Below are 24,358 nucleotides of genomic sequence, written 5' to 3'. Positions count from 1 at the left end.
TTTCTTTGAAACCCCTGCAGCTGAAGTTCTCTTCTGAAATTGGTTTCTACACCTTTAGGGATTCAATTAGTGGATTTTTTGAATACTCAGTTTTTGGAATGTTACCAGGAGAAATATAGATGATTTTAAAATACTGGTGGCAAGAAATTAAATCAATTCTGTCCTTACCACAAAATGCTGGCAGAAAAGACTCTTCTGCTCTTCAAACAGATTCAGGGCCTTTGATTTGGAAGGGGCCTTTCATGGTGTGCCTTTGAAGTCACTGAGAAGCCACTGGTTTAATGACTGTGGTGGCTCTGAGCACCGTCAGCTACCTGCTGGCTGACCCAGCTGTTTATCTTATTTCACTGCACGATCGCTGTGATTTCCCATCTCTGTCCATTTAAAATCTGATATTTCATCTAAGACACTCACGATCTTTCGTCAATAAGACATTATATATAATGCCGTAGAAACACGCCTTAATATAATACCATAGGAACATGCCTTTTTTGTTTCTTTATAAACACAGTGATCAAAAAACACCTCAGAAGGGTGGGCTGAGATCTTTGGGGCTGGTTCTGCATCTTGTCATCTCTCCTGTGAAGGATATTGACCCTGGTAAGAATATGCAGTATCTGAGCCATCACGGTCCCTGCGTCCCTTCTACGCCAGACATGCAGAGAGGTGTTTTCCCTCTTATTTATGACCCATCTGAGGCTCTGCTTGTCACGATGCTGCCATTTCAGGGGCTCCAGAATCCCCGAACCCATTAGCAGTCTGAATATCAGGATGCAACAGCACAAAAGGAAAACAGTGCCACACAGAAAAATAGCTTCAGAGGAAATGCATCATCGGGGGATAGACGGTGTGAAGTAGCACTTGCTAAACAAGAGCTTCCAAGCCACCCTGAGGATGGGATGGACTTTTCTTTCCCTCTTTTGCCAAATCTCTGCAACTCCTTGGTAGACAGAGTCCAGCAGGGGCCAGATGTTGGGGACAGAGGGGAAAAGGTTAAAAGATGCCTTGAAACATGTATTTTCCTTTCCCTTGATACAGAGATGCCATCCACTTGATATTGCCCAATAAATAGTGCCTCTAGTGGAAAACTCCTTCACTGATGGACAGACGGGGGAGCACACTTGCTGCATGTCAGGGCCCTACCTGTGACAGCAGGAGCCAGAGGTTAGCATCTTTCCTTCTCAGGAGGGAACAGAGACTCGATAAGGGATTTCCCCAGCCATGCCCAGCTGGTGGGGTCACTGGGACTCATGGTCCTCCACAAGATGTGGAACCCCCCCTTGCCCTCACCCACCCCAGTGTGAGTTGGGGACCCTTTTCCGTGCCCCTGATCTTGGTCATCTTTGGTCAAGCTCTTACCCACCATATGAGATGGTTGGTTTAGTCTCTGTCCCTCTAGGTTGTGAGCGAAGCAAAGTCAGAGGACGTTCCCTTCTCCTGGGGATCCTCAGGGCCCGGCCCAGTGCCTGCCTCATAGAAGGAAAAGTAAATTGTTAGTCCAGGAGCGAGTCACCCCCCGGGTTGCTTCCGGGCCTCTGTCTGACACTAAATCCGTGCCCTTCACTGCCCATGGTTTTGTGCATTGGTGAAGGTACCTAATTTTGATAATCTGCTTTTGAAAAGAATCTTTCATTTCTTAGCCTGGGAGACACCAGAGTCCTCTAACTAGGGAATTTTCCTAATGCAGCCCCAGTGACAGGCTGACCCCAGGACTCTGAGAAGCCCATTCACTTCCCTCCCCTGATGGCTGGATAACGGGGCTGAGAAGAAATGCCTCTGTGAGCCAAAGGCTTCTGTGGGTCCCTCTGTCCTTTGTCCCCTGTGGACCTGGCTCCATGAGGGTTGTCGTCTTTTCTCCAGTGTTGTCAAAGCAAATGCATGCCTAGGGAGAGCTCGTTCCAGAATTTTGTGGCACAATGGGCGAGTTGCTTGGGAAGATGGAGGAAGAAGGGGTGGAGACTTGGGGGGGACCCTGGGGACCCTGGGGATGAACGGGGACCCTTACTGCTTCAGAAGGCAATTCGTTCCCCAACTCTAAGGGGCCTTTGGAACTGGTCACCCTCTAGTCACATTGCACCAAATTAAGCATCCAGCCAAGTTCTAGAGTGAAGACAGGTTTATCCACTGAATAGGTATAGATTCAGAAAATATTCTTGGACTGTCCGTTGTGCTCCAAATTTCACCTGCTGGAATTCATTTCATATTTCATTCTTTCCAACCTTCTAGAATGAAAAATAAATATCTTTTCATGGGAACTTGTGTCTTATCCTAAAGATGAAAACAATATATACTGGCTGAATGATTTCCCAAGTAGACATAATCTGTCCAGGGTTCTGAGTTTGCATTAATGAGGAAGCAGGTTTTTGTGATTCCATGTCCTGTGCGACATATGATTGGCATACCCAGTTTTATGGGTATCAATGGCAAAGTATGAAAGATGAGACCCTCCATGGCAGTATTCTAGAAATCGTAAAATAAAAACCCACAGGGCTTCCCTGGTGGCGCAGTGGTTGAGAGTTCGCCTGCTGATGCAGGGGACGTGGGTTCATGCCCCGGTCTGGGAAGATCCCACATGCCGCAGAGCGGCTGGGCCTGTGAACCATGGCCGCTGAGCCTGCACGTCCGGAGCCTGTGCTCCACAACGGGAGAGGCCACAACAGTGAGAGGCCCGCGTACCACAAAAAAAGCCCCAAAAAACAAAACCCACAGAATGACAGCACAGATTCATGACCCACAGTCATAGCCGGTGAGAAAGCTGTAGATGAAAAGTTTCTAAGGCCATATTAGAACAATTTTCTAAATCCTTGAAATGACTTGACTTCTTGAATCTTTTACTTGCTTTGGGGAAACATGTGGCCAGTCCATGGTAGCGCTGCACAGGAGCCTGAGGGAATTTCAGTGGTATGAGCTACCCGTCTTTGTGTACAATGTTGTTATTTTGTTTATGACTTTTTGCAGTACTTTTGACTTTCTAAAATATTACATTAAGATATTATTTGCCTTTTTTCAGCTTTATTGAAGTATAATGGACAAATGAAATTGTAACATCTGAAAGTGTACAACCGGATAATTTGACATATATGTATGTTATGAAAGGATTCCCACCGTCGAGTTAATTTCCACATCCATCACCTCACATATTTACCTTTCTGGTTTTTTTTGGTGAGAGCTCTTAAGTTTCACACTCTTGGCAAATTTCAATTTTATAACAGAGTGCTATCGACGACAGTCAGCGTGTTATGCATTGGTCACTCAGACCCTCCTCATAACTCGGTTTGTACCCTTTTACCCGCATCTCCTGTTTCCCCCGCCCAGCCCCTGGCAGCCACCATCCTTTTCTCAGCTCCTATGACCCCCAACCCCAGATTGCACATATAAGTGATCCCAGACAGCGTTTGTCCTGATTAATGGGTTTCTTGGGGCCCTCTTAAATTCTGTGCCCAAGGTGAATGCCTCTCTCTCCTAACCCACTGGTGATACTCCAAGAACTCAGGTTTTGTGATAGATTTCACAAGGAAGAGTAGAGGACTGAGAGGTGACAGCACATGGAGGCTTGGGATGGACACGCAGCAGGCTTGTGTTTGAGACTGTCTGTGATGGGCAGGACGCCAGCATGCTTCCTATTCAAGCCGGCATCGTTGAGACAAGTATTCCTGATGTGTGCACGGCCTCTACGTGTAGCACCAAAGGGGTCAGACACACTGTAATGTCCACTCTGAGCTCAAAGTATAGGAGGAAATAGATCTGAAGCCGCCTACGTGCCGGAAAATAGGCGTGGCCTCTTCCACTAGTGAAGCATCTAATATGAAAGGACCATCCGTGACTTTGCAACTTGGTGGAAAAGAGCCGCCCAGCCAAATTGATATGTGAGTGAGGCACCTCTCTCGTGTCACTTGAGGCCCCTGTGGGTGGCCGGCTGGCGTGGGCTCCGCAGACTTCAGGCAGGTCTGAAGTGACAACGTGTCACCTCCTGCCCACACCGTGCGTCCCCACCTCCTTCCCCAGGGCGTCCTCCTTTTTCCCGAGCAGATGCCAGGTTGGAGACACGGCCCAGACTAGAAGCATTAGGAATTAAGTTCTGTGGCGCATGTCTTGGATCAGTGCAAGATGGGAGCTGGTGGATCCCGGGACACAGTTCAAGCATTGCCGGAGGGCGCAGGCTCGGGGTCTGGGTGCGCCTGGCGGTGCCAGAGGGATGACGGGTCTTCGCGTGGGCTGTCTGGGCCCCACTCCCGCCTCATTACTGGCACCTCCCTCCCCAGCTGAGTTGTAGCACAAACGGCTCTTGCCTCAGGCTCTGCTCTCTGAGAAACCAAACTAAGACATGTTCCTTGTTATTTTCCTGTAGCCCTTGGTGCAAGGGGGCTGTCAGGAAAAATCACTTCAAAAGTCATACTTGTAATGATTTAAAAGCATGATTTAAAATCATACTTTTTTTTTTTTTTTTCGGTACGCGGGCCTCTCACTGTTGCGGCCTCTCCCGTTGCAGAGCACAGGCTCCGGACGCGCAGGCTCAGCGGCCATGTGTCACGGGCCCAGCCGCTCCGCGGCATGTGGGATCTTCCCGGACCGGGGCACGAACCAGTGTCCCCTGCATCGGCAGGCGGACTCTCAACCACTGCGCCACCAGGGAAGCCCTGGGCTCCTTTTAATTGGGGTTTTTATTAGACTCTGTAATGCTATCCTCGTATTAGTTAACATCACCGAGGAAGGAAACCTCCCTCCCGAGACCCGTGGGAGTTGCCAGGTGAGGGTTTAAGGGCTGAGGACCCAGAGAAGACCTCTCCCGGCCGTTGTTCTGCCTTATTCCCTCACATCACCTCACAACCGCTCTGCAGACATCCCAGCATCATGCAAGCCTCCAGCTTGTGCTGCAGAAGAAGGCGACTCCGATGCTGTGTGTAATGTTAACTTCTTGGGCCGTGTCCTTAGATGGGGACCTAGCATTCCCTGATGGTGAAATGGGCGCGAGATAGAAGGAGGGGGTTTTAATGGTGATGCATTTTCTCTTAAGTTATTTTTCTCTGTGGTGCTGTCTTCTTCCCCTCCATGTGGAAATCTCCCCACCTGCTGGGGTGGGGCCTCAGGAGGATATTGGGGGAGGCACAGGCTCAGTGGTTCCCAGGGCAACTCTGGAGCCAGTGCTTCTGGGTTGGAGCTCAGGCTTTGCCACCTCCCTGCTGTGTGACCTTGAGCAAGTCCTCTGTGCCGGGGGATACGATGTGTAGGGTGATGCTGATGAGGACAGTGGTGCTACCTACCTGGTTAGGGATGCCGTCAGAATTCACTGATGCCCAGGACCACTTGGGGCATGTCTGGCTTTAGCACCTCGACATCCAGCCTGACTCAGACCCTCTCCAGGTACAGATTCAAGGGAATTTCAGCCACCTCACCTGGTGATAAAAAAAAAATCACGTGTGTTGACTGCTGTAGACCCCAGGAACAGGAAAGCTATTGGATGTTCCCCCACCGCTCTCAGCCTTGCCTTAAAAATGTCTCCAGGTCTCAAAGGATTCTGAAATGCGGTGCTTTCAAAGACTACTTTTTTTTTGTCAGGATCATTTTCTGATCCGAGACACCATCTCCTTATGACATCTATCAGCTTCATTTTACCTTCATCATATAAGACCTGACCCAAAACCCCTATCTTAGAAATCCTTAAAAATGAACCCCTCTTCTCCCCTGTGCACACTTCATCTTGGTGTTCTTTAGGTTTCTAAAAGGTGATCTTTTATGGAACGAAGTATTCATAACATTTGAAAAATGTCAGTGTTTAAGGTATTTAAAGACAGTGGGGCTGGGTGTGCACCTATTTTGTACTTCTATGCCATTGAATTTGACTTTATTCAACTCTAAAACCCTGTCCTTTTATTCCGTGGAATTCACTTTGTTTTCTGAGTCGTCTATGAATTATGTGAGGAAGGCTGGAGGGGTTAAACCCTGGAGCGGTTCAGCCCCCAGGGGTGGCTGTTGTGCCTCTAGCTTGATCTTTCACGATGGTGATCAGATTTCCGTAGAGCAGCGAACTTACCAGCTTTGTGTTTAAAAAGAGGAGACAGAATAAGTACAGGCAAGAAGAAAGTGGCATTTTTACTTGCAAATCGACTGTATTTAAGAAAAGTGTAATTTGGTTTAAATCAAGATGATGTGTATTACAGGTTGAGATTTTAGATAATGATGCCATGACGTGGGGAGCTCAATGGAGTTTATTGACGATCAGTTGATGCTTGGCCAGATGCAGCCTTCTTCCTCCGCGGGAACATGGGCAGGTCTGGATTCTGAAAATTCAAGAACTTTCAAGTGAAATATGAAGAAAGAACCCACACTTATCTAGCCTTTCCTTCCACTTCCTGCCAGAGAAATGTGGTTTTTCTTCGCAGGACGAGGCAGAGCACCCCCGTGACCCCGTGAACTCCCCCGTGGGTGGGAGTTTGAGCTTCTTGTTGACTGAGATGGGGTGTGTGTGTGGCGCGCGCGCGCGCGTGTGTGTGGTGGGGTTGGAAATAAACGGGAGGCTTGGCTTTGCCTCTCTCTCGAGTTATCAAATGTACCAGGTAATAAGCGTACACAGGGATGGTTAATTTTGTTCACATAAGTCTATATCATTCATTCACCCTGTTTATTTACACTAATCAGAACTTGAAAGCAAGATTTTCCCAGATGATCCGGCTTCTGTTAATCAAGTGTTGGCCAAGGACCTGGGAATTTCTCATGACAACCCTGAGCAATATTGGGAACTGATGATTTTTTTTTAAATATTGTTTTTAGGCTGAAGTCTTGGACCCTAATATAAATTTTAAGGGCACACTTATCCCTGGTGGAAGTCATCTATATTGATTTTCTCCTTGGTCAGCGCCTTGCCTCTCTTTCCATGATCCCATCAGATAGTTACATAACGATGACAATTCCTGAAAGACACTGACCTTGGCAAGGAAGTCCAGTCTCCAGTGGTAACTTCCATCCAATTAGCTACATGACCTTGGACAAATCAGGCTCCCTGCCTGGCCTCATTTTCTTCACCTGAAATTTAGAAACTTTACAATCACTTTATTTTTTTTCAACTCGAAGCATATTTTCTGATAATGACCAGAAAATTGGATTGATGAAATACTTCTCTCTCTAAGGACTAGAACAATTCCAAACATCATGTTAATTAAAGACAGTCGCTGGGTAAGCCTCAAGGAAACATGCTTATACGTTTGCATATACAATACAGTGCACATAGCTCCCCAGACCACATATCCAGAGAATCATGCCCAGATTCAAGACTAACCATAATGTATTCATACTTTTGGTCGACCTGGTAAAATGAAAACACACAGCTATTATCAACTGTTATAAACACGGACAGAAAAATAACTCAACAATAGGAGAAACTCTATTGACATAAGATTTTTTAGTTGATTCCAATTTATTTGAAGATGAGGCATTGAACATAGTAATTGGAACAAAACTATAGCAGTGTAATCGTTGACAAAAGGGACAGATCTGATCTCGCGGCTGGCACAAACTCTTGGCTGTTTCCCTCGTATTTTTGATGCTGTTCTGATCCATCAACAGTCTCCTCTCTGGTTTCCTTGTGACTAGTGACTAGTGACTGCACGCATAGAGCAGTGGATCTGGTCCGGTGGGGTGGTGGTCTGTGATGTTCCGGTACATCCTTTCACGGGCTGATCTTTTCCAGGTCTCACGAGCATCATGCTTTAACCATCTGAGCTAAAGTAACATAGAACTTGATATAATGCAAGAGGTATTTGAAGCAATAAGAGAGACGAAAATAATCCTGAAAGTGTCTGATAACAATTTCTTTCTTTTTTTTTTATAATGCCTTTAGCGACAAGGAGCTGGGGCAACCAATGGAAAAGACAAGACATCTGGTGAAAATGGTAAGACCCCATGAATAGTCCAACTACTTACTTGTTTCCCGTCTGTAGCCTTGGGCATATGGCAGGTGCGGATCATAACTTCCATCCTGATCGGCTACTCTATACGTCTGCACTTTGGTTTGGAGTGGATTTTAGCAACTCAAAGTAAGCACCGTGGTCTGGTTTTACAAAGAAAACTGAGCTAAATGCAGTGATGAGAACACTTTCCCTCCCAAAGGAGGACTCCCGTTTTGGGCAACATGATTACAATGCAAATATTGTTCTCTGTTTTCTTCATTAGGGTTGGTGAGAATCGTCCGAGTTGTTGTGAGGATAAAATGAGATCAAATGAGAGAAGCGCTTTGAAAACTGTGAAGGGCTCAACTTCACAGGAAAGGAGGGTTAAAACTCGCTTCTCTCCCTCGTACACAGAGCTCGGTGCTGGACTGGGGGAGGTCCTGGCTCAGTGTCACCGCAGGGATTCACCAGCAGATAACAATAACTAGCAGAGACCAGAGCATTTGCCTCCTTGATTCCAGTCTCCACCTCAGCCTTAAATTGTAAGAATGATCATTAAATTTTATGGATGGGGAAACAGACTGGGAGCAGAAGAGCTGGGATATGGCCAGGAATGGGAAGAGTGTGGACTTGGAAAGAGACAGAGCTGGGAGGAAGCCCAGCTCCCCAGCTTTAGCGGTTGTGATAGAGGGTGACTGGTCATAATGAAAAATCGCCAAGTAAGTGCCGAGGGTTAGTTATGGTTCTGGTGGGGTTAGGTTCTGGGTGTTCCTACTTTTTCTTAGTTACAAAATGAACACACTTTTTACGGAAAACTACTCCTGCTTCCTGCTGGATGGAATTTAGGCTGGTGTCCGTCCAACTGTGGATAATGCCAATCTCAAAAACCAGCTGTAAAAATTCCTTAGAGCCCTGAAAACAACTTAGGGTCCTCAGTCATGAGCCTGAGTGCGGCCTGAACAAGACTAAGGTACTAGAATCTTTCTCTGTGGTGCGCTCATCTGGGGCCTTGCTGACTCAGCTGCCTGTTTGGCACCATCGTACTGGACAGGGTCTGTGTGGTGGTGACTGCTGGGATGAAATGGTCATTATATTAATAAGCAGAGGGATTGGTGCCCAAGAATGTCCTGATCAGACCTGGGGGATTGAGGAGGGTGGGGGAGGAAATAAATTCTTTCATAAGCCTTTCACGATGCCCACGGCGTTTCTCATCTTCTCTGTGTGGGCTGTGGTGGGGGTGGGTTATTAACAAGGAGGTCAGGAAGCAGAGAGGAGCAAAATGAGAGTTGCTCAAACAGAGAAGGAAGGACTGCCACACAGGTGCTTCCCAGTTTGCTGGGTTCACAGATTCATATCCGTCTCGTCATTGGAGTTCACAGCCATGGAATCTGCCAACCTTGGAATCATTGAATTTAGAGTCAAAAGGCTTCTCAGAGATGCCCTTGTGCAGCAGTTCTCAAACATTTTCCTCTCACAACTTCTTTCCACTCTTAAAAATTCTTAAAGACCCCTAAGAGCTTCCATTTTTGTTGGCTATATCTATTGATGGTTCCCATGTTAGAGATTAAAATGGAGAAATTGTTAAAGGGTTTACTTATTCATTCATTAAAAATAAAGTGACAAACCTATGACATGTTAACATAAATAACATTTAAAAAATAAAAAGTGATGATATTTTCCAAGACAGAAAAAAAAAATTTAGTGGAAGAGTTTTGTATTTTTGCAAATCACTTTAATGTCTGGCTTCATGGAAGGTGGCTGCTTCTCCATTCAATCTGTTGTAATATCACGTGTTGTGTAGCCTCTAGAAAATTCTATGAGAATTTTCTATGTGCACCTATGAGAAGATGAAAATTTAAAAAGCTACTAATACCTTAGTACCATTAAAAAATAATTTTGATTTTGTGGGTTCCCTCAAAGGAAGGAAGTGCCCCCAGGGTACCTCATCCGCACTTTGAGAACCGCTGCTCTAGGTAACTCCCAGGTCATACAGGAGTTATGGAGTCTGAGATCAAGCAGAGAGGTGACCAAGGCAAGACTAGGTCCTTTGTGCTTGATACATCAGCAGCGCTGTTTTCCCCTGGCCTCCACGGGTCCTTCAAAGCAAGTCTACATGCTCTGCTTTGCACCAGAGGGAATTACCAGCTGTTATAGAAGACACTACTTTCTGCTATTTTAAGGCATGAAATTTGCTTCAGATAAAAATTGATCCACTCTAGTGAAAATTGCATGTGCCTTTTCTGGAGGTATAAAAATTAATAGAAAGAAAAATATTCAAGGTGCCATGGATAAAACTTTTCTTTATGTAATTCTAGATATTAGAGGATATTCATTTTTGAATAGAAAAAGTTAGAGATTATTTGATAGCTATAAAATAAAGGTGCTGTATACATTCACATTGTTATTAACATGTTCTGTCTTAATTTCAGATAAAACTGCTCATGTGTGATATACGTACATGGTATTTTATTATAATATTAAGTTTGTGCTTTTGCCTCTAAAGATGGACAAAGATAAAAGTCAATAACAACCCAACGAAGATTGGGGTAAAGATTTTTAGAAATGGTCTAAAGTATGTTTTCCTAAAAATCTAAGTTGTGTAATTCCTTATTCTTAAATTCATAATATGAGACGATCATCTTGGAATTTCTGTTTTAACCTAATATTACATTCCAATGAAATTCAGATTATTTTACTCTGTCATCACGGGTATCTAGAGAGATCTTTTATCTAATGTATATTTCCTATTAATACAAATGAAGCTGCCTACACATGCGGAAGGAACAGGGACCCATGAGAGCAGAAATATAAGGCGTAGACTATCAAAATGTTATAAGGTTGGGATAGTAGTTAATTCATTGTAAAATGAACATCCCTCAATTTTGTTAGTTGACTACAAGCCAAAGTGTTCTTATTTCAAATATTATGAATTTATTTGAGATCTGTAACACAAAGCAATGAAGGCTATGGTAGTGAATTATGGATGACTTGAAATTCTAAATTGGATCAGAGAAGACACAAGTCAGCTACATTAAAACCCCAGTGGGATCTAAAGTCTTGGGCTCTGCTGAAATTTTATTATATTGAGTATTATCTCAAAAGAGCCATTGGCTGGGGATCTGGATTCTTTTAAGATTTATTTTTGTGTTGCTGTTGTTGTTGCCGTGGTATTTGACATATATCCACCCCGTACTATCCAGAACAACCCTGAAATTGTCCTTATTCTCCAGGACACCAACTTCTGGATACACAACCCAGCAAATCCGGATGTTCCTCATCTCACCTGCAGCGTGAAGACATTTTTTTTTTCAGAAATATTAGGGTTGTATTATGTTTTAATTTAAAAAATAAATTCATTAGGATCATGTTGGTTCAGGGATTTTCATTCCTATATGAACAAAGTACCCTTATGATTTGAGTAGTTTAGGCTAAGGACTTAATTTGTTTCTAGATATAATGCCCTACTTGAGTGAAACAACAGTTCAGACCTCCGGTTACAGTTCATCTGCTACATTAAATTCAAACATGTTTGTAAATACAGACACTACCATCTGAATCTAGATTATTCACCAGTCATCACCAGTTTGGACACAATCAAAAGATTTTTTTGTAAGACAATAATTTCACTGGGTCTCTTGATTTATATCTTGATAGTCATCTTTCAGAGAGACTCTAAGAGTTAAATTCCTTTATTGACCTACAAAAATAGGAAAATACTGGAAGTAGAGTGGTTGCTGGGAGACTTCCAATCCGAAGGAAAGATTATAAGTAATAAACTTCTGGTGGAGCTTACTTTCAGAGCTTGGAGGCTTACCGAAGCTAAATTGAATTTCTAAAACTGGAATGGATTTCTTTTGACTTAGTGAACTGTGATATATTTGTTTCCAAAAGTCTGTCTTTGGAGGTGAGAGGCATGTGGACATACCTGAGTTTGATAAGAGAATCCCCCCCCCACCCAATCCAGGCTGTAGGTAAATGTCCAGAAGGAAGGTATCGTTCTGAAATACCATGGGGCTCACCGCCATTGTAGTTTCTTTGAGATGTGAGTAGCCGAGCAAAAACTCAGCACAACTTGAATAGGTACTTCTTCATTGGAAAAGAGGTCATGGCTTGAGAAATTTCTAGTAGGTGTGGGATTATGCTAGGAGCACCTAAGATTTGGTTTGCTTTGATATGATTATACAATTACTAACAATGAATAAGATCAAATGTTGTTGTACTGGGTACTCTCCTCTCCTTGTTTTGAATAAAACTAAAAATCATACACATTTAAGTTTATCTCACCTTTGGATCTGAGGGAACACACACACACACACACACACACACACACACACATACACACACACAGAGTAATTTTGTTTTTCTGCTATCAAGTAGGTAGAGAGAGATTTATTCAGAAGGACCTGCATTCATAGGCAGAGAGATACACTAGCATTTATCTGAGCCTGACTTTTCAAATAAGAAATAAAATTCAAAGAGTTATTCCCAAAGCACTTTACACACTGCCCACCCCCTCTCCCCCTTGGCTCCAGAGCACGCAGCAGACGCCCCATTTTTTCCCTGTGGTATTCTTGATGACCTTTCTATGTCTATGCATCGACTTGGGCAGATTGTCTGGGGGTTCGTTTCGTCTATCACCTCTCCTTGGTCTGTGGAAGTGTGTGGGGCAAGGTCTTGTGTGCAAGGATGGAAGAAGATCAGCCTGGAGTAGAAAGGGACTGCTTTGGGGCCGGGAACAGAAGGGGACTTACTGTGTGTTTACTACCGCACCCAAGAGAGAAATTCAGTTCTGGCAGGAGGGGCTGCCGGGCTGGTCTGGTTCCCTGGGCCCAGGGAAGTTAGGATGGAAGGCAAGGGGGGAAATGCAATTTCCAGAAAGGCCATGGAGGGATCATCTCCTGTAACTGCCTGCGGTGGACACATGACTCGGTTCTGCTTCTAATACCAGATGGGATAAATCAGAGTCTGAGGCTGGATGGAGAGAATTTGGATGTGTGTCGGTTCTGCAGGCTGCTCAGGGTTCTGGAAACCAGGGGGGGCTGTGAAGCTCTCCTCCACCCTGAGGACGTAATATGCCAATTCTGCATGAATCTCAGTACGAGTTTAGGTGGAAACTTACCGCGCTGAGCCTCTAAGCCCCTTCAAACAGGGAAAATGATAACCTTGAATGTTGAGCTGCCACAGGTCTCAGAAATGTGCAGGTTAAACTTTCAGAGACTGCCTCTGGCTGTGGGAAAAGCACCCCCATGAAGTAATCAATCACTAGGGTGTGCAACGATTCCCAGGCCAAGAAGCTCTAAACCGGTTTCCTATTAGAGCGCTAAAACCTGCGTGAAGTCTCGAATTCACCTGGACTGATGTATTGTGTGTGCTGCCCTGAATCCCGAGTCACACAGAGCTTTCGAGGTGAAAAATCAAACGGTTCTGGTCTCTGTCGGGGGTCGCTTGGCCCTTTCTCCCCTTCTTTTTCTGCATTTGAAGTAACCAGAAAAAAAAAATTCGAAACAAGAATGGATGAAATACGAACACGGCTTCCAAATACTATTAACAGGACGTGCCCTTTGTGCTATTGGCTCTGAACTCTCTAAAGAATCTCTGTTCCGGAAGGAAGATACGGATACACGTGTTTGCTTCTGATATTGATCCAGATGAGGAAGGAAGGAAACTGGAATTGCTTATGAAGCCTGGCTTTTAATCAGGGTATCCACACACACCTGGTCAATGGGTACTATCGTTCAACAAGTGAATCGATTCTTTGTGAAGGTTATTTTAGGGATTAGTGCTGACAGGGAATTTATTACTGCCGATCTTAGTTACAAGGGTGATTTCCCCCCTTCAGGCTGAGCGTTATAATAACGTCAACGTGCTGGTAATACCCTGGATAAACATGATGCTTCTAATTCAGTGTCTGTGGAGTAAACATGCTTGAAGCATCGTTAATAGACACGGAGCCTTTTACCTGCTCTTGGTTATAATTCTCTACGTCTTTAGGCGTTTGCATAGTTTAAAATGCTCTCACACACAACCGATTCCGTGGCCGACTTGGGAGGTGGGTAGGGGAGGTGATGTCAGGCCAAGTTCCTTGAGAAGTCAGGTGATAGGCTCCAAGGTCACATAAATCACAGGAAAGACAGCAGGTCATCTGGACTGCCATCTAAATGCACCACCTTTTCCCCAAGTTCGCTCTCTCCTGAGTTCTCCTTGACGGGGAGTCTTGGGTGTAAACTGGCCACTGGGGTGGGCTGTGATCTGAGCCCATAGAACTGAAGGAAGTTCACAGACTTACACCTTGGCCAGGCTGGAAACCGTAGTCTCATCAGCACCATCTTTTCATCAGTTTACTTAACTGTTCTCTGGCAAAGAGGTGTGATCACAGGCTGATTACAGGGACAGCCCTGCTGATTTTCAAAACTAAAAAACTGAAGCGATATTCTAATTTGTAGGCTTATCCTTATTTCCTCTTCCCTTCCCTCCTCTCTTCCTGTCTTTTAGAGATTATATGTTACAGCTTTAGACTAACTGAAGATAGAATTTTGTATCATATGGAGAAGGCCCATATGCTTTAGCGAAAATAATGAAGTTATAAATTATGCTGAAAGAATTGCTACTCAAGATCTTTTTAAGCCTATGAAGTAGCTTGTACCAGGAAAATGATGATCCATCTATCCTTTGCCCCGATCAGGAGATAGGAATATTTCCTATTCTGCTTATCAGTTATTTGTACGGACATAATGCGTCTCAAGTGCTTGAATATGTTTTGCTCTTTTAAGTAGGTGATACATTCATAATTTTATTTATAGAATTAATTTGCACAGCAAACAGCTTTTCAGAAGAGAGGAACAACTAGAATTTCAGCCTGAGCTACATTTCAGCCTGAGTTAAGATGGTTGAAATTTGTAGGGTTCCTATCAGTGGGTGTATCTGTGATTACAAAGGCATGTAGAAATCCTTTTGAGCAACAGAGTGAGCTGAATTGTCTTCAGAGGCTGGACCTCCTCTTAGGCTGGACCTGCTGTCTTATCTGAGTTGTGCAGGAAAAGGAAATCTCCGTGTCTCTGTGATCATTTCCTGGCATCCTTAGAGCACCCACAGAACTCTCTCAGACCCGAGGGCAGAAGTCTCCCTGGGTCTCACCAGAAAGTCCTCTGCCAGCGATTCTAGAACGTCACTGTGGGGTGAGCCCCGGGGGACTGTTGTGTGTTTCTGTAAAATCCACGCAACACGATTGATTGGTTTTGTCCAACATTCTTAATCAGTAACGAGTTGGAGTTTCCAATCAATCCTAATTAATTGCCATGATTTGGCCCTGAATTCAGACGATTCAGTCAAGAAATGGTGCTATTTCACTCCAAGTACAATTTTTTATTCTCTCCTAAGTGGGCCCCTCGTGCTCAGGAAGTGACTACTTTTCACTAACTTTGGCAAGCTGAGGACAGACTGGCTCTGAGTCCTCTTTTAAAAAAACTTTTAAATTGAAGGATAACTACTCTACAATATTATATAAGTTACAGGTGTACAATAGCAATGGCCATTTTTAAAGGTTATACTCCATTTATAGTTATTAGAAAAAGTTGGCTGTATTCCCTGTGTTGTACAGTATACCCTTGTAGCTTTTTTTACACCTAGTAGTTTGAACCTCTTACTCCCCTATCCCTATATTACCCCTCCCCCCTTCCTCTCCCCACTGGTTACCACTAGTTTGTTCTCTATATCTGTGACTTCTTTTCTGTTACATTCGCTAGTTTGTTGTATTTTTTAGATTCCATGTATAAGTGGTATCATAGAGTATTTATTTGTCTTTCTCTGTCTGACTCATTTCACTCAGCATAACACCCTCCAAGTCCATCCCTGTTGCTGCAAATGGCAAAATTTCATTCTTTTTTATGGCTGAATAGTATTCCACTGTGTGTGTGTGTGTGTGTGTGTGTGTGTGTGTGTGTGTGTGTGTGTGTGTGTGTGTATCTCACATCTTCTTTATCTGGAATCCTCTTTTTAAGAGTGACTTCAAAATGTGGTAGTGGGGGGCTTCCCTGGTGGCGCAGTGGTGGAGAGTCCGCCTGCTGATGCAGGGGACATGGGTTCGTGCCCCGGTCCGGGAAGATCCCACATGCCGCGGAGCGGCTGGGCCCATGAGCCATGGCCGCTGAGCCTATGCGTCCGGAGCCTGTGCTCCGCAACAGGAGGGGCCACAACAGTGAGAGGTCCGCGTACCGCAAAAAAAAAAAAAAAAAAATGTGGTAGTGGGTTTAGCTGGCCCTGCGCTAAAAGCTAGTCTAGCAGACCAGCTGCATCACTGTGGCTTTGCCTCACAGAGGGCAGGTGCCTCCCACTTTGGGGGAGGCAGGAGAACAAAGGCCGTGAATCACCACAATGGAGTTTGTCTCGAGGTTGGCATGGCGTCACCCAGCCACAGGCTCTAGAAGTAAACCCCTATAAGCTCATCCTCAGCTGTTCTCTGAGTGCTGCCTCTTTACATCTTTGGCTCTCTGCAAAGGACAGGGCTGGCTGTATCAGTTGCAGGGTCCAGGGAATATTGAAAGCATGGGCTCCTTCTTAAAAATTATTAAACAGATCATTCAGTCCAGCCCTGGCTCTTCTGAGTGAGGGTCCCTTCACATGTTGCCTGCCATGCAGCCGGCCCGAGGGGTGCCACAGACAAACTCCTTTTTAAAAACAATTCAATAGGTATCATTCATTTCACAATATGTTTTTTCCCAGCACTTTCTAAATTGCTACCCTGGTTTAAGCACAGCAAATAGATAATGGGAACTTTTTAGTATGAGAACTGATTTGCATCTAATTAATTCTCCAAGTCAGGGGTGTAAAACTTCCCTTCTCTTTATGTTTCCTTACCTTTTAATGGCCTTGGTGAATACTCCTGGATCACTTTGTATATTGGTTGTGACTCTGTAGGATTTCTGGTTTGGGTTCTGGCTTTGAAGAGGATTAGAGATGGCTACAGAGTCTTCGGCTGGTGGAGAGGGAGTTCTAAATCCCCTCCTCCTGCTTTGGGGCAGCTGGGACTCCTCAGGCCAATAGCACACAACAGAGGGGAGGCCTGTGAGTTTCCGGGCTGGGACCTTAGGAAACTGGCAGCTTCTGCTTTTTCTCTCTGGGAATGTTTGCTGTGGGAGAAGCCAGTTGCCACTTAAGAAGTCCTGCTACCTTAAACCATCATGCTGTGAGGAAGCCCAGCTAGCTTGTGGGGCAGCCATTTGGAGAGATGCCCACCCAGCCAGTGACTGGGCCAGCTCTCCCCACCCGGCTGACAGATGTGTGGGTGAAGGTCCTCGGGTGACCCCAGCCCCAGGGCCTTCTGGCTGCAACTGTGTGGGCGTCTCCGTCCAAGAGGAGCTCAGCTGAGCTTGCCAACCTACAGAACTGGGGGCAAAGAATACTCAGATCTTGTGCCTAAGCTGCTAATTTGGAGTGATTCATTCCCCGGGAATAGTTAACTGGGACACACGTAACCCACTCATCTCTGCTAACCCATCGGTTGCTTCTCCTTCACTCACTCTGCCCTCCTTCAAGTATATCCTGGATCAGTTTCTTTGCCGGTTAGTATAGCATCCCTTCAGGATGCAGACCTTTGGGTCCTTAATAACCAGAAAAGGGACGCTGCAAAACACTCTGGACTCTAGCTTGGTTTTGCTCATTCATTCCTTCATCCATTTATTCAGGAAATATTTGCTAAGCACCTAATATATGTTGGAGATGGTACTCAGAGCTGGGGATGCGATACTTTAGAAAAGCAATGCTGGGAGAGTGAGGTCGGATGTCCTTAGTAACGAATGTATCAGTCACAGTCCCAGGAGGAACTAGAGGGCACCTTCCATGTGAGTAATTCGAGGAGAGTTAACTACCAAGGGACCATTTGCAAAGGTGCGTGCAGGGTTCAGGGAAGCCCACAAAGAACAGCGTAACACCTCAGACTAGAAACCGCAGGGCCTGCAGGGAGGCAACAGAATCCAGAGAGGGCGCTGTGTGCAGAAGCAACCTGACTGTGGTCAGGTTGTGGTCTTCTGAAGGACATAGCTAAGCCTCGGGTAGTTTTGCAAACGTCTAGGGTTGCCAGATTCAGCAAATAAAAATACAGAATGCCCAGTTAAATTTCAATGTCAGATAATCAAAAAAAAAAAGTATAAGTATATCCCATGGAATATTTGGAGCATACTTATGCTAAACTTGTTTTTTGTTGTTTATCTGAAATTCAAATTGAACTGAACAGTCTGTATTGTATCTGGCAACCCTAGCAGGGAAGGAGGCAAGGGAATAAATACCCAGATCTCGTGCTGTCTGTCTTCTGATTGCCTCTAGGACCACCCTTGGGATGAAGCCAACCAAAGCCACAGCACAATGGTTAGGGAAAGGGTGGAGAGTGAATCAGGAGGGGCGAGAGGTGAGACCTGCCTTGCATCTTACCTCTGCATTTCTCCGACTGGGCTGTGGGCCAGGTCACCCGTGCCCTTCTCAGTCTTCCCTAATTAAAAATGTAGCCTGTTATACTGTAAGTGATTGCAGCTTTACAAAGACAGAGTGGGAGTGATTTTTGTACCCAAATTCTGGATTGGTTTCAGGACAAAAATAAAAGGAAAGAAAAGAAAAGCAGTCCATCAATATCATCCTTTTATTTTAACTGCGGTGTTGTTGGTAGGCTTAATAATTCTAAAAGAAGGAAAACTGTCAGACCTTTTGGGAACGATGACATATTTGACATTCTTAGAGCAATTAGGCTGTCCCTGTAAAGGTTAATGTGTGTTCACACAGTCAGTTTTAGCCTCCCAGCTCAACTCAGGTGTCATTCAAGGGTCAAGGGAGGTGGCCAGAGATGGGGGGTGCTTACTGGGAATGCAGCCAGGACGGGGGTGAGGCTGGATGCATCTCAGTCCAGTCTCAAGAGAAACCTTATGGAGAGGCCAGCCAGCAAAGGGGGTGGGTGGCAGAGCAGTCCTGGTTCCCCCCTGAAGTCAGGGTTATTGGGACAGTAGAGAGAGGACAGCAGCTTACAGCCTCCTGGGGTTTGGGGCCACCAGGGCCCAAATAGGGATGGGGCATGTCCAGGCCCCCTCCAGTGAACTGGGGCTGGAAGCCACACCAGTTTCCAGAAAAACTGCTTTCAGTGTGCATGTGGGACCTACTGTGTCTGTGGATAACTCAGCCAGCCGCCCTGGCCACCAGAAAGGTGGGAGAAGGGGGGCTGCCAGGACTCCAGGTGTCCCCCGGGAGACCTGGGCAAACTTCCGTCTGGCCTGGGGCAGGAGTATTGATCTGGGATGGACGGCACCGTGCTCTCCCAGCCAGCGCTGCAGATTAGAGATGCTAACCTTTGCCTTCCCTGTCCTGGGGAGGCATCAAAGAGCAGATTTGCTTTCCTTTTGGTCCCTCTTGGATTCCTGGGTCCCAGAACTTTGAATTAAACTTCAAACTTGTGACTGTGAGATCAGCTGCTTAAATGAATATGAGAAATGACCATCTCTTTCTTTTAATTAAGTACAAACCAGAACCCAAATCTTCATCCCTCCCCTTCCGCACACAACCAAGGAGATTGTTCTTTCGGGCACCACGGTGAAGATATTTCCCAAAGAAATGAGGATTTGAGCCCCTTTAATATAAGCCAGACTTTGAAACTTTAAGACGGAAGAAGCAAGACTGTGGGATCATTGAATTTAAAAGATAATTATTTATAGACTTCACTTTTTCCAGCATTAAGGAGAAGGAATATTTATTATTATTATTTACAGAAATTGCCACTTAGGAGTGAGAAGGCCAATTATTTGCATATTACTAGATTTAATTTAATAAGACATTTAAAAATTATATTTTTCTTGAAGATTACCCCCTTTCTCTCAAAAAGCGAACTAAAGAATAGATGCTTCTTATCAACCCTCTGGGATGATTTTGGGTTCTTGCTACAGCTGTCCTGTTCCAGCTGCCACTTTCCTTCTTCCTGTTGGGATCTAGAATTGAGTCGACCAATGATCAGCTGAAATATGTATTGATTCGACAGAGCCAGACCTGGGGGGCAGCAGGGGAAGGATGGGAAATGGGCAGATGACGAGGTGGCCTTCCTCACAGTATTTATGAGAACACTCCTTCCAGGAACTTACGATTATGTGAAATGGAAGCTCGCTCTATTTCTATGCTTGGCAAGTGGCTTCTTCAGTCTTTCCAAAGCACATTCTTTTCTCTCTACCCTTCCCCCCCGTCCCAGACCCTGAAGATAATTGAAAAATTGAACTGTGCTCTGGCATTCATTTAGAAAGCAAAATCTCCTCGGATGTCAGAGGGATGCTTTCGTGGCTTTGGTGCTGATGCGAGGGAAGTCACTCTCCCTTTAGACTCGTCCAATCACAATCAGCTCACAGAGCCAAGCATCCTACATGGCAGGGCCCATTTCCCACAGCACAGTGATCACTAATCGTGCTCATCACAGTGAGATGAGGCTTCTCGTCTCTGGCCTTCCTTAGGCTTACGGGGTTTCGGGGTTTCAGAATTTCAAGGCAAACATGAGCCTCTTGGCAGTTTGAATTGATGTGCGCTCACCAAAATTCAATTTCTCACCAGCCCATAAAGATCTTGTTTTTATAGTGAGCTTTAAAGATGAGCTGGGTCATCAGACACAGCCCATGGCGATGCCTGTTGTAGATGACAGTGCATTTTCTGGCTGCTCTGAATGTTCCTCCCAGGTAGTCGCGCTCAGTAATTGTTTCCTAGGAATTTCAAAAGGAATAGAGAAATGTTTAGCATCAAATTTTTGCTGGGTCTATCCATGGAAGAGCTGACACCACATCTGCCTCCTCTGCAGGGCTTTTCCCCTTTCAGTCGATTGCTTTTAAGGTTCTTTACTTTTTAGCCATTCTCCTCATCGCAGAGCTTCTGAACCTGCTCGGTGGCGTGGTCTGGCCTGAACACCCCTTCTATGTCTCAGTTTTCTCGTGAAGCGGGTGGGGGAAGGGTGAAATCCTCAGAGTCTCTGGTCCCTGCCATTCTATGGTTTGGCCATTTGCTGGCGGCTCATTCACAGTGAAGCATTTCACTTTTTTGGTCCCCATGTCCTCTTTGTGGGACGATGTTCTCTTTAGACTCTTGTCTAATTTGGCTACATTCTGATTCTGTCTCTTTTCTGTACACATCGAGGGAATGTTGCCAGTGAGTCCAAAGAAGAAATGAGATGCTATTTCTTGGTGGAAGCAGTAGAGGGGAAAGAAAGTACAGTGGACAGAATCTGAATCAGATTGTCACTGGCTGTGGACATGTGATAACTAACATTAACTATCTCAACAAAATGGGTTAAAATGGAAAAATACAGCCTTTTGTCTGGACAAACTGCATCTCCGAACGTGGCTTATTTCCGTGGATGTTTCTGTGGTGTTCATTCAGGTTGACAACGAGGCTGCCCGGCTGGGGACCGGCCTCCAGGTGAGGACAGGTGTAGACGACAAGAGTCCATGCATGAAAGGGACACAAAGAGGTGGGTGGCCTCCTAGGGCGAAAATGGGCACACCTGTGCACATAAAGAGGCTGCTGTCAGTGCTCCCTTAACCCCTGCAATTAAATTGTTACTGTGATTTTGCAACCAGAAGGTATTGCAATTTTCTTTTGAAACTTTATAACCATTTCCCTTGTGGGCCAAGCAATGCCACCATTTGCCCTGCATCATTGGAATGGTATGTGAGGTTGTCAGCAGTGTACCCTCCCCAGCCCCATGGCAATTGAATATTGAGTTGCAGCTACTTCTGGAAAATGTCTCACTTGCATTTTCTATCAATCCAGCCCATTGACATCTTAAATGACAACAAGGCGTGCAGGAACGGCACTATAATTTTGAAATCATGAGCTAGATTAGTGTAGGGAAGGCTAGCGTAGGGAAGGCTAGCGTAGGGTCTTTGAAGGCATTGTGAGCGAGCTGCAGATAAGATGTTCAGTCTTTCAGTCTTTTTCTGTTCACACACCTCAAAGGTGAACAAAACAAAACAAAAATCTTGCCAATTCCATATCTGGGCTGGAAGCAGCCTGCTAGGTTGCCCTGGCCATTCACAGCTGGCAGAATAGAAGTCCCTTCTGTGTAGATTTTCAGTTCAGCTTAAAATGACTTTAGTGAAAGGTCAGATGCTATGGCTCTGGGAGCACATTGTTCTCGAGCAGACGGTTAGACTTTTTCTCCCCCCAGCATTAGACTGTTAGACTGTTAGACTTTTTCTCCCCCTAGCATTCTATCTAAATTGGTTTCCCTCATCAGTTTCTTGTCATCAGCCTCTACTTAATGCTCCCTTGAGCTGCTGCCACCAAAAATGGATATTTTTTCACTGCTTCCATTTTTAATCTAGACAGGAATGCTTCTACTACCTCCGTTGATAATTAGAATGCTTCAAGGGACAATATTTTCATGCTGGTCCTTTGAAAAATTATGTGTTATTAAAAATTTATTTCAAAATTAAATACTGTTTTGATTATGTTGCCTGATACTGGAAATTGTTTTCTTTTTGGAATTCTTGTAAGAAAAATATTCTGCTTTATTTTTGGTCTGTAAGAACTTCTGGATGGGGGGAGAGGGGCCAGATGGTCTCTGTACAAAGTTCAAGGCCTTGCTTTCCTGTCACAGGGTCACATAAAGCCCTGGTTAAGCAGGGCTCGTGGGACCGAGCACAGCCCACAACTGGATTCTTCCCAGGTGTTCTTCACCTGAACCAGTAGAAAGGACTCTGGAGCTTTAGCATATTTCCACTTACCTGGGAAAGCACGTCTTATTCATTTCTTCTTGGGATTACTCGTCAGAACGTTATTATTAAACAATGCTTAAAACTAAAACCCAAACTCTACTGTGAGCTCTTCCTCCCGAATCTGAGACGCTCTGTGGGATTGAGCTACCTCGCCCAGAAATCACATCACTTTATTCTTCTTTGGGTGTTTGATGTTATTCTCTTTTTACATATATGTGAACCCATCTTCCTGGTAAGTAGAATAACGAAGCCCAAAGCTTAAAATGACTCACGTCTAAAAAGCTCTTTCCAACAAATCAGCAAGCACTTGGTCATGGGCTCTTACGATAGTGTCACTTTAAAAAAGCAAACAGAAGTGATGTGTTTTTGCCTGAAACCTACAAAATGGGCTGCGGAAGGAAGACTGACTCTGTGGGATCAAGAGACCAGAATGTGTTGAGTCTAAACCCACGGGCCGGCAGTTCCTGGAGCTGAATGTGCATCTCTGTTGACATGTAAAGACGCATTTGTGAACAGAGGCTCGCACCGTGATGCAGAGCCCGTCCCTGTCTCAGGACATTTGTGAAGCACAAGGTGCATCACCAGATGGGGAAATCAATGCTGATGGCAGCCCCGGGTTTAAGCTGTTGAGCTGTAATGGGGATTTATCGGTCTGGCTGCAGCTGGACCTAGTAGGTACCGAGCTCTGGCCATGCTTCCCAGACCTGCTTTCAAAGCTTTGCTTCCGAAGTCAAATTTTATATACACAATGGACACATCTGCCCAATAGTCTTGTGCGTCTAAGAAATCTTGTAATCCCTGCAAATCTGCCAAGGAAAACACCTGTCCGCCTGGATTAAAGGTGCAGGTCTGAAGAGCTGGAGCAGTATGTGTCAGGGGAGAGAGCGCACCACCTTGCTCAGCGGCTGGCGGGGGCGGGGGGGGGGGCGTCCAGGAAGGATGCAGAAGCACCTGTGACGCTGCTGGAGAAAGGCCTCTCTAATCTGTCAGTGCCTGCTGCAGAGAGCAAAGGGGAGGAAAAGAGAACCCCGGGTCCAGAGTCTGAAAACAGCTTTGGTCCCTTTCTGGCGTCCATGTGATGATTTTCCAACCCACAATGCTGTTTGCTTTCCACGTCATTCACAAACCTTGGCTAACTTCATGAGAACCCTAAGGCTTGTCTGGCCTTTGTCCTCATCAGCTTTTCTCCTCCGGCTCGGAGTTCTGGAATGCATTCCATCTGCCTTAGCACCTACCTTCCCCCCACCCTTTTTTTTTTCACTTTTTATTTTATATTGGAGTATAGTTGATTAACAATTTTGTGTTAGTTTCAGGTGTACAGCAAAGTGATTCAGTTATACATACCCATGTATCTATTCCTTTTCAAATTCTTTTCTCATTTAGGTTATTACAGAATACTGAGCAGAGTTCCCTGTGCTCTAAAGTAGGTCCTTGTTGGTTATCTATTTTAAATATAGTAGTGTGTACGTCAATTCCAAACTCCTTTACCTATCCCTTCTCCCCACCATTATCCCCTGATAACCATAAGTTCCTCCTCTAAGTCCATGAGTCTGTTTCTGTTTTGTGAATAAGTTCATTTGTATCAATTTTTCTTTTTTAGATTCTGCATATAAGTGATATCATACTATGTTTCTTTTCCTCTGTCTGACTTACTTCAGTCAGTATGACAACTTCTAGGTCCATCCATGTTTCTGCAGATGGCATTATTTCATTCTTTTTTATGGCTGAGTAATATTCCATTGTATATATGCACCA

The 24,358-nt window shown here is 45.0% G+C and overlaps 1 protein-coding gene across 1 annotated transcript in view; it reads left to right on the top strand.

Moving 5' to 3' along the window:
- The window catches only part of PCP4 (Purkinje cell protein 4), a 56,124-nt gene that overhangs the window by 18,724 nt on the left and 13,042 nt on the right, over nucleotides 1-24,358 (top strand). Inside the window, exon 2 of the mRNA XM_082839922.1 lies at nucleotides 7,835-7,886. Coding sequence (XP_082696048.1) covers nucleotides 7,835-7,886 — 52 coding nt within the window. The remainder of the gene's footprint in view (nucleotides 1-7,834; nucleotides 7,887-24,358) is intronic.

Source organism: Leucopleurus acutus (assembly GCF_964270905.1).
Source record: "Leucopleurus acutus genome assembly, chromosome: 5".
NCBI classification, from domain to species: Eukaryota; Metazoa; Chordata; class Mammalia; order Artiodactyla; family Delphinidae; genus Leucopleurus; species Leucopleurus acutus.
The sequence above is the reverse complement of the archived record's forward strand: the minus strand, read 5'-3'. Positions and strand labels throughout refer to the sequence as shown.